We start from the raw sequence: 18,962 nt of genomic DNA, 5'->3' as shown, positions 1-18,962 counted from the left end.
CCCTCCTCCCTTCCTCCCTCCCTTCCTCCCTCCATTCCTCCGCCCTCCTAGCTCAGTCGTAGGCCTAGGGGGTCGGGCCTACAACAAGTTATCACAGACATGGGCCAAGGAGCCAGAGGCCGTCCGGGCTCTGTGAGTTGAGCTTGAAACAGCAGGATGAGGGTGAGTGGCTGGTGGCCTCTCTTCTTCTGTCTGGGATGGGGGGTTGGAGTCATAGTCTGAGAGTCCCGTGTTCCCCTCTTTCTGGCAAGCACATAGCTCTTTCCCTCTGGTCTAGCCAACTCATTGGAAGATCGCCTGGTCTCTGCACCTCTGGCCACCCTGCACCGCTCCTGGGGTTTACCTGCCTCTCTTTGCAGGGACTTCTTCCCCACCCCCAGCCACTAAGCCCCGCCTCGCCCATCTGGATGATAACAATGGTAGCCCAGCCACCCATCAATAGGTTCTGGCTTTTCAGGTGAGGTGGTAGGGACCAGCAAGAGCCATCTATGGTTGGCATGATCCCTCACACTTAGTCCTGCCCGGCTCCCCTCCCAGGACCCAGCCAGGGCTCCCAGCTGCAGTTAGTACTATTTCTAAGGAGAGGGCCCTGCTTCCTGCTTCCTGCCCCTAAGCTCCAGTTCTGTGTCTCTGAGCAGTCTCTGTGACTCCCAAGGGACCAGACCGATATGAAACAAAAATGTCTCCAAACCACGCTGGGGTTGGGGGGTGGCGGTGGGGGAGAGTTCTTTGCCTTTCAAGCCATAGACTCTATGGTGAGGTCTATACCGGAAGAGGAAGGAATGGGTCCTTTGAAGTCTTTGACACGCTGGGCAGTTTCCCAGAGTGTAAGCCAATATTGCCTGGCAAGGAAGACATGTTGGCATCTTGTGTGAATGAAAGAGGGGCTAAGCTGCAATCACTAGGTCACATGACCACTAGGTCACATGTTTGTGAGTTTTTCGGATTTCCCCCACAGGGCAGAACACAACTATGGCCAGAATAAATGTGTGTGTGTGTGTGTGTGTGTGTGTGTGTGTGTGTATTTCTCAGGGAAGGGGGTGGTTGCTGCGACCTGTGGTTGAGAATAGGTGTCTGGAGTTGGTTTCTGAAGGGTTTCCCTGCCTGTGGAGCAGAACCAGTAGGCCCCAGCAGTATGGACAGGATCATTCCAGAAGGGGTTGTCTTTGAAGACACCTCCTGTTGTCACTTCTGTCCCTAGAGAGAAGGCCCAGTGCTTCTGTCTCTTTAACACATAGTCCCTCTTCATAACCTTTCAAGAAGTAATCATCTTACCTCTTCAGCCTGTATTAACCACAGAAAAATATTTTTGAATTTGTACTAAATGTTAAAGAGGAACAAAAAGGAAATAAACAAAGAAACGCCAGAGGTGTAAAAACCAGTCTGGTTTCAATAGCAGTTTCTGATCTGTGATAATCGGGTGGTGTCAGCCCCTGAGCCTGTCACCACCTCAAAGGCCCATAGCAGGCTTCCTGCCCACCGATCCAGGCTCCCTGGTGTCCGGCCTACTTCCTGCCTCACTCTGGAAACTCTAGACCTCTTCATGTTCAAAGTCCAAGCTGGAACATTACCATTTCTGATACCTTTCAATGTCTAGGTGCTTCCTAATCATCCCCTTAATTTCAATTTACCACCTCAGTGGATGATTGGTAGGCCTCTTATGATTGACACAGCCGCCTTCGAATCACTTGGCTTCTGGGCAAGAGTGTGTTGTTGACTGCACAAAGATGCCAGAAGGGTGAACCCAGGTAATAAGCCTTATGCTGTTCCAAAGGGGGACATCTCTGGCTTGTTCTTCAAGAGGGAGACCTCCTGCTTCTGCATAGAAGTGGCCTGCAGGTTCCACAATGCCTTAGTCTCAGGGACCCAACCTCCTATGGTGTTTGCAAGAGGTGGTGGGAGCCCAGGTCAGCAAACAACCTTCGGGGGGGTGGGGGGGCCAAAGAAACATTCTCCATCTCCTTGGTTAGCCATGTGAACATCTGACATCTTCCTTGGTGCCCCAGTAAAGGCCTGGGAGCCTGGTTTGTGCCATCTGAGGGTCTCCACGAGGCCTTCCTCCTTCCCAGGCTGTGTAGCAATGGCCACAGTAGACAGACACCAAGAGGCCCCATGGCCAGTCTAATGTACCACCCCAGGCTTGCTTCCCAAGTGGTCCCAGACTTGTCTGTTGCCAGAGGCCCTACTCTGCTCTCCTAGTAACACTGGGTCTGCCATGGCGACAGGACAGTGTTCTCCCTGGGCATTGACACACCAGATTTGCTGAGACAAATGTATCTGTCTCTCCTTCCAGGTCATCATGGGGACAGCCAATCTGGGGTCCCTCTGGGCAATATTCCTGCTTCCTCTTGTGTTTGGGGTCCCCACAGAGGAGCCTACCTTTGGGGAATCTGTGGCCTCCCATCTCCCCAAAGGCTGTCAACGATGCTGTGACCCTGAGGATCAGCTGTCCTCTGACGACGCGGTCCACGCCTCTGTTCCCCCCTATATCCTGCCTGAGGTCAGGCCGTACATCAACATTACCATCCTGAAGGGTGAGTTCCCACACTGGGCAAGATGTGGGCAGAGTTGGGAGGGAGGGACAAAAGAAAGCAGGGCAGGCTTTGCCTAGGCCCTGTCTGCCTTCGGTCTGCATATGCATAGCACCTAGGGTATATAAGGAGCTAAGGAATCAATGATGTACCATGAACAGATTTCCCAGGTGGGAAAGGCCCTGGGATCCAAAAACATGGGCAGAGGGTATAGGGGCGAAGTGTGGGGCACAGTCAACAGAGTGAGCACGGCAGGCACACAGGGCTCCTGGGAAGGTGAAGTGTAAGCTTATGTTCACGGGGTAAGGGGCTTCACAGCAGGGGTGTGAAAAGAGATGTCACATGCCACAGGGTCGCCAGCCACCACCAGGATATAGGTTTCTCTCCGTGGGGTCAGAGAGAGGACCGGGCCCCATTTCATGTGGTGCACACAGGGACAGATGTCGAAGTGCAGGGTCTTGGGGGAGCTCCTTGATCTATATAGCATCAGATGTGATGAATGTCCCACCACTGCAAGGGGACCCAGGACTGCCATGGCCACACCACTGACATCCTTGCTCCATCTTTGCTCACCATGTCCCCACCCAATGTGAGGACATAATTTAGTGTCCAGTAGAAGAGGGGCTCTCCTGGGGTCACCTTGATGTCAGAGACAGAGCAGGGCACTCCTCTCTGATAGCCAGCGGGTACCTGGGACCCCTGTACACTCTAATTGTCTGGATGAGGACACTTCATGGCCTTGCTCCGTGCAACTTCAGGCAGCTTAGCTTCTGGATGTGGAAGGGCCCAGGCCTGGATGCCCTTCCGGTGGCTATCCATCCTATGCCCTATGTTGCCCTGGACTGGGCTGTCAAAAGTGGATGGTTCCATGTGGCACAAGGGGCCCTGGGTCTAAGCGCCTTGTCTTGTGAGTCAAGATGGCCTCTTTCTAAATCTCCTGCTAGCTTGTGTGTAGAAGGAAAACAGTCCCCTCCTCAGAACCACCGTGGCTTTAGGCTGGGCAGAGTGGATGCCCAAGAGCTTTGTACCCAGTGAGGTGCTTCCCCAGGACATGGCACCTGTGGAGCCAGTCCACAGCCATGGACATGCCCACTCCACTTTCCTTTGGTCTGCCTTCACAGACCTGTGCCCCCTCCCTCGTTTTCTCTCTAACATCTACCGACCTCACCACTGAGGTCAAGGGGACCCGAGGAAGTATACCTCACCAGGGAAATACATGCAGTCAGGTCTCTGCAGTACACACTAGGTGTGTTTGTTGGGGGTGCGGTGGGCAGTGTCATGTCCATGCTCAAATTCAGCCTGCAGCTGGGAAAGTGACTAGGTTGGAGATCACCAACTCCAGGGAGGGTGGAGATGGGCTGGGTCATGCATGATGTCCTGTCCTCTCCTTGCCAAGAAGGACTCACATGTAACCTTGAAGTTGGCATTGCCCTTTTACGATACACCCTAAAGACCCAAAACCCAAAGGCAGTTTCTTCTCTAACCACAATTACAAAATATGTCATACCTTACACCAACTCCTGGCTGGCCTAGGTGAGTCAGCCTCCCGGAAGCTTGCCATGCTCTTCTTGCTAGGAAGGGGACCCTGGCTGAGCTGGATAGGACACTTTAGGCCTTGGAAATGGCCCCAGTTTCCCCTCTGCAGAGGGAGGTTTGGGGTGGTAATGCCCAGCATGCAGTTCAGTGCTTAATAAACACTAGCACCTTTTCTGGACCTTGGCAAGGGCAGAAGCTTCCAGAAAGGAGTGCTTACTTAGCACAGGGATGGGTACCTGTCCTGACTTCTCCCCTCCATGTCCTCACAGGTGACAAAGGGGACAGAGGTCCTTCAGGAACACCAGGGAAGCCAGGCAAGAATGGTACCCGAGGAGACCGTGGCTCTCAGGGTATCAAAGGTGACAAGGGGCAGGCAGGTAGCCCTGGCAGCTCGTGCCAGACGCATTACTCGGCCTTCTCTGTGGGCCGCAAGACTGGTTTGCACAGTAGTGAGAACTTCCTCTCAGTGCTGTTCGACAGGGTCTTCGTGAACACGGATGGTCACTTCGACATGGCCACTGGCCGCTTTGTGGCTCCCCTGCGTGGCCTCTACTTCTTCAGCCTCAATGTGCACAGCTGGAATTACAAGGAGACCTACGTGCACATCGTCCACAACGAGCAGGCGGTGGTGATTCTGTACGCACAGCCCAGTGAGCGAAGCATCATGCAGAGCCAGAGCGTGATGCTGCCTCTGGTGCCGGGTGACTACGTGTGGGTGCGTCTCTTCAAGCGGGAGCGGGAGAATGGCATCTACAGTGATGACGTGGACACGTACATCACCTTCAGCGGCCACCTGATCAAGGCAGAGGACAACTGAGCTTCCCCGGCCACCTTCACAGCTGGGCAGCTGGCGGCTAGGGCAGGTCCCGTAGGTCTCAGGGCTGGGCCTGCTGCCCTTCATTCCTTCTCTCCATCCCCTTCCCTCTTGGCTTCGTTTTCTGATACTTTTGGGCTTACGTATTCCAGACTTTGCCAGGCTCTCCTGACGCTCCACGATGCTACTCGTCCATGGGGACTCTATTATCTGGTAGATTCTGGCTTCGTATTTGGGGTAGACCCAGGAGTCTGCATTTCTAGCGATTTCCTCTGTAACACTGTTGCTACAGGTCTATGGATCACACTTGAGCAACCATGCTCTCTAGAATGTTCCCAGCATTCTAGGGACTTCAAGAACACTCTAAAATTGCATTGCCCCCCCCCCCAAACTCTAGCATTCTTCCCATATCCTCTGGCTTTCTCCTCCCCCGGGGCGTCCCCCACCTCTGACCTTTCCCTTCCTCCCCTTTTCCAGCCATTGTTCATTTGTGCATTCATCTAATGCTGGACTCTCACTTGGTCTCAGGCCTTAGGAAAGCCCAGACGTGGGTACTAAGACATGAGCACATACTGGGTGCTCCTCTAGACTGGGTCTGCAGGCACTGTGGGCCCTTCTCCACTGCTCCCGTGTGTCACAGGTCCTGGAGATGGGGATGTCCCTTTCACATTCTCCATGTTCTTGCCCAGTGCCCAGCATTAATATAAATATAGGTATAGTCTTGGCTGGGAGGAGACCTAGGAGTTTAGACACATCTGGGATGAAGGGGCATCTGGGAACCAGAGCCCGTTCTGTTCCCTGACCTTTGAAGACTCCTCCTGCCCACCTCCTTTCCCCATTCTCCAGGACTTTAGCCATGGTCAGACCATGCACTACTGCTCTCTGGCCCTCCTGGCTCCTCAGAGGCCCAGGCTCACACTGGGTTTATGAAGGTGCTTAAGTCCCCGTCCCCCTGGAGATGGCTCCCATTTCACAGCTCCTCCTGCCTGTAGTGCCCTTGCAGACATCGTGGGCAAGTCAGGCAGGACAGGGGTGGCAGGTTTCAGCCCAAAGCAGGTCTGGGGACTGAAGCTAGTGACATTCAGGTTATCCGGGGGCCTTCTCTGAGCCATGCTGCCAAGACAGACCCTGGGGGAGGTTGTGGAAAAGCAAGGGACACCAAGACCCCCATGCCTTTCCCAGGCTGTGTGGCCTGGTGGCCCTCCAACCTTCCCCTCTTCCATGGTAGCCTATCCAAGCTTCTCAGGGGAAGGTGGCCTCCGTCCATTGGTGCTTCTGCAGATCCAGGGCAGGGCTGGCCCTGGGAGGGCATCTCTGGTGCTAACAGCCAAGGGAGCCATGGCAGGGTGACAGAGGCAAGGCCCACCATGTGCTGTGAAGGCTGGTTCTACAAAACCACCCTCAGCCTGACTGTCCTTGCCTGCTTGGCCAGTGTGAATAAAGATATTGGATTCTCTTGGCAATTCAGCCTGGTACATTTGCCCTATAGCCATCTCCTGCCTTGGAAGATAGCTGCTCTGTCCCACCTGCCAGTCATCCACAGCCAGAGTCCCAGAGTCTCACTGACAGTCAGCTAAGATCTATCTGGGTAAGTCCTCACATCCCTGAGCCTTAATTTCACAGCCTGCAAAGTGGCGCTGAAAATGGTTTGCCTCATGGTGGTGGGGGTGTGGAGGCTTCAGGGTTAGATGCCATGTCACCTGGCAGGTACCATGTCCTCTTGGGCAACATCTGTTGGTCTACAGTGTACCTCTGTGCAGCAGAAGCATGGTGGTAATTTCCCTCAGAGAACATTCCAGAAACTCATGTTCCAGCTGGGTACTCTAAAATGCCTCACCTACTATGTTAGCTGTCTTGTTACTGTGACAAAAGCAACTCAAGGCAGAAAGGGTTCATTTTGGTTTGAGGGTACATCTGCCATGGTGTGGATGACATGGCAGCTGGGTTGTGAGGCACTGGTCACATCGCATCTGCAGTCAGGAGGCAGAGAGATGAATGTTGGTGACCAGCTTGTTTTCTCTCTCCCTTTTATTCTGACCTGGACCCTGACCATGGAATGGCACCTCCCACCTTCACTGACCTAGCCTAGAAACAGCTTCATAGGCATGCCCAGACACTCATCTTAGGTGAGTCTAGATCTTGCCAACTTGACAATATTCACCACATGCCAATCACAGCACAGCACCTCACTTGTGGGAGGGACCGCAGAGTCCCATACTGTCTCATAAGACACTGCCAGAAAATACTCATCATGCCTCCTGGAGGATGGTCAGTTGGATGTGACCATATTGACCAGAACAGTCCCTTTCCTATAATATTAAGCTGGCCCCTGCCTCCACTCTCTGCCTGCTGCCGTGGGTCAGGGAGTGGGAGTTTGTGCCCTGCTCTGTGTAGCCATCGCTATTTGGTGGCTCTGTGTTCCAAGTGGAAGACAAACATACCTTTTGCACCAAGCCCGTTGAAGGCTTTGAAGAAAGGCGATCCATTTGTGTCTGTACAATAGCCTCACAGTGTGCTCAGGCCAAGCTCTTGCTAGTTAAATAGGCTCTAACACGAAGCAGGCCCAGATCTGCTGTCTAGTGGTTGGTGGAATTTGTGACCAGCTGGTTAGCTGCCTGAAGCTCTGGGAACTGCATGCCAGGAACCTGCAGAATTTGCACACAAATTTTCACACCAAAGTCATAGGCGTTTCCAGGTGGTGCTAGTTCAGGGTACTGAGACCAGCACCCACCTCTCCCTCCTGTCTCTCGACCGTGCACACTTCCTCCTAGCCTCAGCTCAGAGGCAGCCATAGATTGCCTCTGCCAACATTCACACTCAGCATTCTGACTCAGTGGCACAGTCCCAGTGGGTATAGGAACCCTAGATCTTGGTGACAGGGACTTTCCAAACAGGCAAAACATGGTAGAGCTTGGGCAGGGGCTTCATAAAATTGGAGGCCACCTAAGCAGGGTTGTAGAGAGAAGATCTCTGTTAAGTGGAGAGAGCTGGGCATGGTGGCTTATGCCTTTAACTCCAGTGCTCCAAAAAGGCAGGGAAATCTCTGTGGTTGAAGGCTAGCCTGGTCTATATAGAGTTCAAGACTAGTCAGGGTTATATAGATCCTGCCTCAGTGAGATAAACTGAAAGCAGAGAGAGACAGAGAGGCAGTAAACAGAATGGAGTGGACACAGGGGAGATGCCATGTGTGTAACTTAGCCTGGGGTTGACCTTGGGCTGGGCCTTTTAGAGGCAGCTCACTGGGGCCAGGTGGTGCAGACAGATCCAGACCAGAGGGAGGAGGTTTGCACTGTGGTCCAGTGGGGACATGAGCACCAGAAATTGGGAGGATGCCACACGCCGTGAGGACAGCAAGTTCTCACTGGACTTTTGCAGGAGGTAAGAGATTTGGATGCTGAGAGTGGAAAACAGGCCGGTACCAGCCTAGCCAAGACAAAGACCCTGCCCATCAGCTCCTCTGTTCCTAAAGTCTAAGAGACCTGGTGGCTTTCTGTTCTGCCTCTGCTCAAGGCGGTCTCTTGTTTAGCTGGAGAGATGGAAGATGCTGGGCAATTTAACCTTTTTGGACCCCACGCTGTCTAACATCTGACCCCAAATTTTCTTTCTTACCCTACTGAGAACTTTAACTCAAAGTACACATGGGAATGGCAGCAGAATCCCACTTCAGAACTTAGGAGAGCTCGCAGTGGTGCAGAGATAACAGTTCCAAAAAAAATGTGAAGTATGCATGAGTAGTCTGAGAGAAACGGTGAGCTCGGGTCCCAGCTCCTGTGGGCTCTGCAGCCAGGCTGAGGGGCTCTGAGAGGGACTACTTCCACTTCAGACCCGCTTTGTCAGGGACCATCACCTCAATGTTCCCTGTCATGGGTCCTGGGCTGTATCTTCCCACTGTGTGAGCCTTGGCTTCACTCCCATTGTGTCCATACAATAGTGTGTGTGTCTTTCTCTGTGTGTCTTTCTCTGTGTGTCTATGTGTGTGCTTGCATCTGTGTGTTTGGGGGAGGGGTGACACCCTCTAGCTGAAGAGCATTTGCCTGTTGGATGGCTGACTTAGCTGAATCTCCTCCTCCTCCTCACTGCAGGGGCCCGTGCTGCCACGTGTACAGGGCAGGGAGAGCCTGAGACACTCACCAGGAACAGAAGCAGATGGCGAGGACATTATGGGTGGGGCACACAGAGGGAGCCAAAGAGGAAAGAGGGATTTCCAGGACACGAGTCAAGAGTTCACAGGGCTGGGCATGGAGGCAGGAAGGCCTTAGGTGAAGACCACAGTCACACTGAGGAAACGCCTGACCTTCAGGCAGCTCGGAGGCAGGATGAGGTGAGGACAGATGCAGTCCTCATGTGCCTGCAGGTGGCTGACCTTCTCCCAAGGACTGCTAATGGGCAGTCCAGGGAAAGAACTGACAGCAGAGTCTCACATCGATGGAACAAGGCTGGTTTCCTCTGACTAACCTTCATTTTCCGGACAGCTTTCATTGCTGAAATTGAGGAACTTGACAGTGTTGTTTATGTGGCCAAACTGTCTTCTCAACTGCCCCTCCCTGGCCCTGCAAGCAGCAGCTTAGTGGCTCAGTTCCCAATGTCACCAGTTAGGACTGTCCTTATGTTTCTCAGTGTCCTACAAATATCTGCTCCAGGCTGTAGTCACTCCCCCACCCACCACAGAGCTGAGCATGGCTTCTGGTCAACCTAGGTCTTCCCTGTATACACGCCTATTCTTGGAAGGCAGTCTGAACCAGGCCTCACCAGCCAGGGACACTGTGCTGTTATTACTTTCCTATGTTTCCAGCTGCCTCCTCCTTGGAGCCTTGGGTCAGGAAAAGAGATACTGCCTCTGCGGCTCAGAAACAAAGCGCGTGTATGCGTGCGTGCAAGCATGCATGCATGCATGTGTGTGTGTGTGTATGTGTGTGTGTGTGTCCACGCGCCCCCGCATGCATGTGCATGTGCGCAATCTCTGTGAACCCCCACCAGGCTCACCATGAGCAAAGAGGACAGGATCACTTTGGCAGGAGCTTCCACTGGCATGCCCTGCTTCCCCTCTGCCCCACCTCAGGGTATTTAGAGCTCACCAAAGTGTGTGTGTCTCTGTGTGTGCTTTTGCGTGTTGCATGTTGGGGGGACCTTGTGAGGATGCTCATTGCATCTTCCCCTTTAAGCCTTGGGCCCAGCTTGAACTAAAATCTGAGCATGAGCGAAGACCTCTCTTTCCTCTGCTTTTTGCTGTGAACCCCTGTGTTTTTTGGGGTACAGCAAGCCTAGAACAAAGCAGAGAACAAAAATAACCCTGAGTTGAGGGACAGGGCAGCTCCATGGCCACACCAAGGGCCAGGTGTCATCCCCTGTGTGCCTCTCATGACAGCTTTTGAGCCAGGGAAAGAAGAGGTGAAAATGGAGCCAGAAGCAGCTCTTCAATTTTTCATTGTCCAGAACTGGTTACATGACCTAAGGCACCCTCAGTGAAAGAGACTAGGATTATAGACAGGATTTACATCCAAACCCCAAGGGGCTCGGATGTTCAGTCTCAACAAAATCAGTCTCACCAAGAGAGATGCTATCCCAAGTTTAGCTTTAAATAGCAGCAATGCCCCAGCTCCAGAGTTGTCCCTGACACATCCCAGCAGTGCAGTTAGTGCCCCTCCACACTCACACACTCACACACGCACACACGCACACACGCACACACACACGCACACTCACCTCTGGTTATGATGGTGTTGTTGAGACTCTGCCCCCATTTAAGGGTGAGCACTTAATAGCATCTCCTGAGCTCTCTGTGCCGCAGTTTCTCCATCTGTACAACAGGATATATACAGGAACTATTGCAGGTGTTAAAGTCAAGCAAAGAGCCTGGGAGACCCTCTGTGGAACTTTATTCTGAGGCACACGTGTCATCATAGTGATTTTACAGAGGAAGCCACCATGAAGCCACAGACTGCTCTCTTCCCTCTCTGCTGCCCACTGAGTTTGCAGCCACAGTCTACACCTGGCAGAGAGTCCCATTGTGATGTCACAGGGCCCAGACGTGTTCAAAACAAGGTATTTCCTCTGGTGGCCTCTGGTCTGCAGTGGGGAGATGCTATGTAGGTCCCTGCTGCAGCTTTCATGGGCACACAAGGGATACAAGTAGAAGCTTTATGCGGAGGGCTGGCAGACAGGCACAGGAAACAGCAGATTACTTCCAGGGCATTCAGGGTCAAGACAGGGAAGGGGGAATTGGAAGGACCCTGCGGGGCAGGGGACTATGGTTGGCAGCTGCTAGGGTTTGAATTTGAGCCAGCTCCCACAGGCTCAAGTTTTACAAGGACCTACAGGGTAGTACTATTCTTTGAGGCTGTGGGGCCTCAAGGACTGGGAGCTGAGCTGGCAGAAGCCGGTCATTAAGGATGGGCCTTTGAAGGTCCATAAGACCTGTGTTTCTGGTCACGGTCTCTGCTGTTTCTCTGTGATGTGAGCAGCCTCTTCCACACCCCCCTGTCACCCCGACACGAGGCCCTCCACCACAACGCCCTCATTATGATGGACATAAGTCCTCTGCAACCGTTACCTGAGAGGAGCCCTTCTTCCTTTGAATTGCACCAGCCTCTGGGCACACATCTTCTGATGAGCAGTGTTAGTGGAATTATAAGCCATTGGGAAGAGGCACATGGCTGGGTCTCTCCGCAGGACTCTCAGCCAAGCATCCAGGATTTGAGTTGTCCTTTCTCAGAAGACAGCTGGATGAGGTAACTACCAGAGGTCAGGCTGATGGTTCTAAAGGAGGCCTCGAGGCTAAAAGGCCAGCTGGAATCCTGTTTGGACACTTAGGCTGAGTGCAAGGACTGACAGTCCTGAGGGCAGGAAGGGCGGGCAGAGGCTGCTGCTTGTGCAAAGGCTGGGGGTGGGGGGCTGTCACTTTGGCCCCCATTTCCAACAAGACTTTATTTTCTCTCCTTGAACTATGAGGAATTAACTGCTTTCCCTCGCAGCTGGAACGACCTTCATTAATATACTGTGGTCCACCCTCCCCCACAAATGTTACCTGACGGGGCATCGAACTGACAACAGATCATTTCTTCTCTGCTGCCATTAGCCGGGAATCTCCCAGAAGAGACGCTGGGTATTCCAAAAATACCAGAGGAAGGTCAGACCCCATTGGGAGCTTCAGGTCCAGGGGAAGGTGCTGGGATTGTAAAATCTGTGTGAGGTGCAAGAGAGGCCATTAAAGATGAGGGCTAGTCCCTAGATACTTGGGTTTTGAGGAATAAGTGGGATTTTTTTTTTTTTTTTTTGAAGGAAGAAAGGGTAAGAAACAGGTCCAAGTATCACCCCATTCTGTATGATTAGTCTCAGAATCCTGTAAATGCTTTTGAGGGGCCCCTTTCTGGGGCCCCTAGACTAGTGTGGGTAGCAGGATGGGTTGGGAGACAGGGGACTATTTAGAGAGCTAGAAATGGGTTCACACATACAGGGGCACCCCACACCTCCATTTCTTTCTCTCTCTCTCTCTCTCTCTCTCTCTCTCTCTCTCTCTCTCTCTCTCCGTTTTTTTTTCGAGACAGGGTTTCTCTGAGTAACCCTGGCTGTCCTGGAACTCACTCTGTAGACCAGGCTGGCCTCGAACTCAGAAATCCGCCTGCCTCTGCCTCCGAAGTGCTGGGATTAAAGGCGCGCGCCACCACTGCCTGGCTCCATTTTTCTTTTGTTCCACCAGGGTCCCCCTTCTTTCCCATGTTCCCCACACCAGTCCATTGAGCCCACTCTGACCAGCTTCTTCAGACATGTGCCTCCCATTCACCAGATAGTATGCTTTTTTCCTCCGTGGCATTGGCCTTCTCCTAGCTTCCCTCAGACCTCCAGCTGGCATCTCCTTCGTACCTCATCTCTTACCAGACCATACGCCAGACCTGCCATGGCAGGTGTCTGTTTGGCCTATGGCCCCTTTCTTTTCCTCCGTCCCCCTCTTTCCTTTTCTTCCTCATTTTTTTCATAGGACTGGGGATCAAACTCAGGACCTCACACATGCTAGTTTTAAGTGCAACTTGACAACAGCCTAGAATCAGACAAGACAGAGCCTCCGTGCAGGGCTTGTCTAGATCAGGTTGGCCATGGGCATATCTCTGGGGGGACTGTCTTGTTAACTGAAGGAAGAGCCACCCTGAATGTGGGTGGCACCATTTCATGAGCTGAGCCCTGAACCCTAGAAGGGTGAAGAAGTGAGTGTAGCATAAGCCATACAAGCAAACAGGCAACACTGGCCATGCGTGTCTCTCTGCTCTTGGCCATGGGTATGATAGGAGAGGCAGCTGTGAGTTCCAGCCTTGCTGTTCCTGGTGATGACAGACTGTAACCTGGAAATTATAAGTTTAATAAACAAACCCTCCACAGACTGTAACCTGGAATTGTAAGCTCAATAAACAAACCCGTTTCTCCTCTAAGTTGCCTTTTGTCAGGGAGTTTTATCGCAGCAACAGTGATGAAATTAGACCCCCTAGGCGAGTACTCACCACTGAGCTGCACTCCAACCTAATTTATTCTATAACTGTAGCCCCCTTTAGTAGCTATCTGTCGACACTTTTGTGTCTAATCTAACGTCATTGTAACTATCAGGTAAGGCTTAGAATGTATGAACTTTAAAGGACCACTAATTTCCACTGGCCCCAAAGCTGAAAAAACGCCATCTGATGAACTTAAAGCCTACGGTACAATGGCCACCCCCACTCCCTTTGCTGTAACCTGCCGCCTCATACCCACAATCAGGATGTGTTCTAAGGGCCTTGATTCATGACTTTCCTTTGTTCAGTGACTTTGTTCTTCCTTTGTTCATGTACCCAAATGGAACATGTCAGTTGGAGCAAAGTGACTCAGTGTCCTGGGGCCGGGACCACTCATACTTGGTCCAGAAGATACTTCTCTCTATTTCTCTTTGAGGTGGGACCTGTTTTTGCTTAATGTTAGAAAATACTTGCAGAATGGCCCAGGAAGCCTTTTGGCATTGAGGAGGGAAGCCAGAGGATGTATGCGTAGTCGAACCCAGCCTCAGAAAGCCCCGAGATCATACAGATACAGGTTACATTATATCGGCTAAGCGGATTAGTCCGTATGTTTAGGAATGCATGCCTGAGTGTAACATTAAAGAAAAACTGGCAAAAGTCATGCAGCCCACCTACTGTCCAACACCCTTCTGACCAATAGGAAGGAGCTTCCAGACCATACAGGACTTCCTTGGATGTGTGGTAGGCACGTCAGTCCCTGTGGTCACTTCCTCTTCAAGGAGACCATAGTGAAGGCTGGAAAGGCACAGGCTTCTTATACAGAGGATCAGAGGGTGTGGTCTAGCCTGCAGCAGGGGGTGGGGTGGGGTGTGTCGGTGATGGGTGCAGGCTGGGGGACGGGCTAGAAGGCATCACATTTGTAGCCACCCCTTGAAAGACAAGATAAGGAGGGCTCAGATGTGGCCCCTCAGAGGATCTACACCCATAAAGTCTCATCAACATGGCTGCCTACACATGATCTGAACAAGAAGCACGCCAGTGAACATGCTAACTTGGGAAAGAAAAGGCTGTGGGGTCCAAACCCTAGATGAAGAATTACGGGCAACTATGGAGAGTTGGGAGCGAGAGAAATGGTCTTCCCCAGGGAAGAGCCCCCTCCAGTTGTTTGTCCAATACCAAGTGGCCAGCCTGAGATGCTAACATACAGGTTACAGTATACAGTGCAGTATATGCCTAAACAGATTGTATTTATGTACTTAGGAATGTGTGCATGTGTGTGTGTGTGTGTGTGTGCGCGCGTGCATGAATTTGAACAAGAGCAAGGTGTGTTGTGCATGGGAGGGGTTGGAGGGAGGAAAGGGAAGGTCAGAAAAAGTAATTACATTAACAATTTCAAAAACAAATTGTTATTTTTAAAAACCCTAAGCCGGGCAGTGGTGGCGCACGCCTTTAATCCCAGCACTTGGGAGGCAGAGGCAGGTGGATTTCTGAGTTCGAGGCCAGCCTGGTCTACAGAGTGAGTTCCAGGACAGCCAGGGCTACACAGAGAAACCCTGTCTCGAAAAAACAAAACAAAACAAACAAACAAACAAAAAACAAAAAACCCTAAAACTTGTTTTTAATGGCTCTAATTTTCTTAACCAGCACCCCTTCCTTGACAGAACTTTAAATGCCTCCCCTTTTGGACCAGATTAGGTATGCTTTTAAAATCTTTCCAGCATGCACTTTGTTCCCAGTTGTTACTGTAAACCAGGTTAAAACCAGCCGTCAATAATCTATACCAACGCCAAGTGTCTTGAATTTCCCCCACCAAATTAACCAGCCCATTGCTTTTGAATTCAGCTCTACCTCTGGACTCAGGCCACAATGAAAATTCAGATGAGTTCTTTTTCACTGTAACATGAATAGCTTCAAGTCCAGTCCCCAAGTGAGCTCATGTCATGGACAGTAAGCATGGACAGACAGATGGTCATTGCTCCAGCTCCATGCTCCTGCCTGCATTCTAAGCTCCTGTCAGGACTCCCTGCCACACTCTGCTTCCAGTGGCTCCAGACTTTCAGTTCACATCCTCAAACCCTTTCCATCTCTTCCTGCATGGCAGTTCCAGAGGCTCCAGAGCCACACAGTCAAGGTTGGTCACAGCATCTGCTCTTTCCAGTACCAACCTGCTGTGACAAAAGATACCTGGTGGAACATCTCAGAGGAGAGAAATTTATTTTATTTCTCAAAGGAGAGAATTTATTTTAGCTTTTTCTGGCGTGGGGGATGGAGGGATCTATCTTGGTGGTTTGGTTCCATGCACTTAAGCAAGACATCATGGCTGCAGGAGGAGTGTGTGGTGCCTGAGCTTCTTCACCTCATGGTGGATAAGAAGGAGGAGAAGGGGAGAGGAGTGACATAGACTGAGACAGACAGACAGACAGGAGGGCTGGAACAAGACACAGCCCCAAGGACACGCTCCCAGTGTCTTACTTCCTCCAGCTGCCTTGCCTCCTACAGTTTCTAGGCTCCCAGTCGGGAGAGAGCCGTTAGCACATGAGCCTACGGGGATGTTTCCCACTGGACTTCCTCTTATCCAGAAAGGCTAAGCAGCAGCACTGTCCCAGGGATGTTCCTGTTTGCAACATGCCTTGTGTGCCAGGCTTTCTGTGCAGGGCTGCTCCATCCCTACACAAGATGTCCATGGCTTTTCATTGTTTCAGCTATGGAAACAGAGGCTCAGGGAGGCACTGTAATTCACAAAGACCACACAGCTAGGAGGTGGCAAAGTTGGGGTCCAGGCAGAGTTGGGGTCCAGGCCTACATCAACTGCCTTTGTATGTTGTTGCACTGAATCAAGGAACTGAGGACACTGGGGATCACAAGCATCACTGGGGTCAACAGGTCACTGGGGCCACTGGGGTTACTTCCTCTAGAAGCCTGGCCTGTCTGTTCTGCTTCAGTCAGGCTCTGGTGTATTTTTTTTTTTTGGCCTTTGTATACATTTCAAACTAGGCACAATCCAAGTTATTTACGCTTGTGGTGACCACATTTTCTAAGGACAAAACTGTATATGTGAGCCTCCCACCCCCAAATGATTTTTTCCCTGTCAGTTTAGCTTAAAGTCTTGAGGGGGTTAGAATCAAGTCATATGGATTTAATATTTCTTTCTACCAGGGCTGTCACAAAAAATCTAGGCTAAGGGATGCTGCACCGATGCTGCCTTCATTATGATTTCCATCCGTTCTCCCCCAGTGCTAAGAGAGCTCCTTGGTTAGCATGCAAATTCCTCACACCCTGGTTATTCCACAGGACTCAGTGTGGAGCTTCCAGAGAGACCAGCAGATGCTTCCTGGGATAAGGGAAGGATCAATAGATGCTTCTTCAGCTCGTTTTCAGGTCATCTGTTCATCTGTCCACTTACCCATCCATCTCTCCGTCTGTCTGTCTGTCTGTCCATCCACCCATGGATCTGTCTGCCAGCCCATCTTTTCATCTGCCCATCTATTTACCTATCTTTCCACTTTTTAATCTTCCTTCCTCCTTCCTTCTTTCCTCCTTCTTTCCCTCGCTCCCTTCCTTCCTCCTTCCCTTCTAGCAGGGATAGCTGGAGCCCCTACCCTGAGCCACACCGGGCTTTAGGTACTTGACCCATAGAACTCGAGGCACAGTAGCCAAGAACACACCAAGGAGATCAAGCTACTAGCACCGGATTGATTAGGTGCTGGAGTAAAAGGCAAGTTAAATCAAGCAGGAAACTGTTGCTGTTAATAAGGTTGGGAGTACCTGGGGCCAGGATGGGGATGGATGCCTGAAGTAGACAGGAAGCCTTCATGGACAGGGTATTTGGAAGGTCAGAGTTTACACCCTGCCCTGCTGTGTGAACTAAGAATGATGGCTGCCCTCTTTGAGCCCAGGGCTATTATCTAAGTTCCCCACAGGCTGGTTTTTTGTGTTCAGGTCACTTCTTGCTGATTGGTACTGCCTGAAAACCAGGATGGAGCCCACACTGCCCCCTGGTGGTAACTACTGGTATCAGCCTGTGTGTTTTATCTCAGTTTCTCTTAAGAGTGCTTTTAGTGTACAAAGTCCTCAGGCAGAAGTGTCACAGGTGGGCGTTTGGGGGTAAGAAGGGAAAGAAGAATGTAGAAAGCATGTGCTAGTCTCACTGCCCAGGTAGGAAGTACAGGTTCTGTGTATAACACACCAGTTTCACTGAATGTGTTTGGGACACACTGGTGTGTGTGTGTGTGTGTGCGTGCGTGCGTGCGTACGTGCGTACGTGCGTGCGTGCGTGCGCGTGTGTGTGCGTGTGTGTGTGTGTGTGTGTGTATGTGTGTGATAACTGTAGCTTTCTTCCTAGCAGGAGAAGTCAGAGTCAAAAGACCCTTCCAGTTCAGTAAAGAGAAAGGTCCCTCTGCAGCAATGGCAGAGTTCCAAGAAACCAGAACTCCAGAAATCTGAGAGTGTGGGGACTCTCAGCTGTCCATTCCTCTTCCGGGGTCATACAAACTCCAAGTGTAGCCATTTGATGATAATATCTGTTGTCTCTCCCCGTAAGTGGATTCAGGACTCCTAGATGGTGGGGTGGCCTCCTGAGACCCTTTACTCTCAGATCAGAAGATTAATGAATGGTTTGCCATTGACTCAAGGCAGCTTTTTCTTTAGTGCCCAGGAAAAGCAAAATTCAAATGGCAGTGCAGTATTATGAAAATATCTCTTACATACTAAGAGACTGGAACTTTTGCTGGACCTCATAGCCAGGGTTAACCATACACCTTGAAATCACTTAAGACTGCTAGCCCACTGGTGTGTGTATTCAGCCTGTTTGTTAAACCTGCCCCTAAGAGAGCTAAGGAGCAGCCAACCTTACTTGTCTCGGATTTCCCACATAATCAACTTCTATAGATTATATATATAATATAAATTAACCTATGCTAATATATAACTGTGACTTTATGTTATATACTCTTCCATGGCCCCGACCCAGAACAATGCAAGTGTATCATCTGTTCAAAGCAGTAAATACAGACATTGAAACGAGCCTTCTACAATCTACCACAAAAGTTGAAAACATCTGTTTATGAATACTAGTTGGCACACAGTTATGTTTGTAGCAGTGTTTGTTGTCTGGGTTGGTTAGGATCAGTTGGAGCCAGAGACTTCAATCCCTTGTAGTTACTGTTAAAAGATTTGTGTAAAGTGTCCCATTCCTTTTCCACGTGATGCTTTCCGTACTGTTCAATAAATACAGAGCAAAGTCCTTTGTGAGAGACAGACACAACAGACACACAGACAGGACACAAAGATGACCAAGTCACACATGACAGACACATAGGAATAGACACCCAGGAACAAACAGATTCATGAGACAGCCTTCCGGGCAGGCATAGATTCAGACTCAGTCAATAGGAGACACACAGCATGGAAGACCCAGGAAGCATGAAGCAAGAGTTCAAACCTGGATTTGCTCTCCGTTCAACAACTCCAAGGAGAAGGGCGCTTATTTTCTTTCTTTAATGTGACAAATTATTGGTGATTTAGTTAATCACTAATGCATATAACCTGTCCTATCAAACATTCCTTTGATAAGCAGAGACCAGACAAACAGTGGGAAGGCCACAG

The 18,962-nt window shown here is 50.9% G+C and overlaps 1 protein-coding gene across 1 annotated transcript; it reads left to right on the top strand.

The window, feature by feature from the left end:
• On the top strand, window positions 1–6,344 carry C1qtnf6 (C1q and TNF related 6). The gene is made up of 3 exons (XM_034515948.2): window positions 1–162; window positions 2,294–2,534; window positions 4,337–6,344. The coding sequence occupies exons 1-3, from the start codon at window positions 157–159 to the stop codon at window positions 4,882–4,884; spliced, it is 795 nt and encodes a 264-aa protein (XP_034371839.1). The 5' UTR covers window positions 1–156; the 3' UTR covers window positions 4,885–6,344.
• Window positions 6,345–18,962: the final 12,618 nt, after the last annotated feature.

Source organism: Arvicanthis niloticus, chromosome 13 (assembly GCF_011762505.2).
Source record: "Arvicanthis niloticus isolate mArvNil1 chromosome 13, mArvNil1.pat.X, whole genome shotgun sequence".
Taxonomy (NCBI): Eukaryota; Metazoa; Chordata; class Mammalia; order Rodentia; family Muridae; genus Arvicanthis; species Arvicanthis niloticus.
Note: the sequence above shows the minus strand (reverse complement) of the source record. Positions and strands in the feature narration are given on the sequence as shown.

Coding starts and splice junctions, on each gene's coding strand:
- C1qtnf6 (XM_034515948.2), top strand. Junction 2,535..4,336: donor CAACATTACCATCCTGAAGG/GTGAGTTCCCAC, acceptor ATGTCCTCACAG/GTGACAAAGGGGACAGAGGT.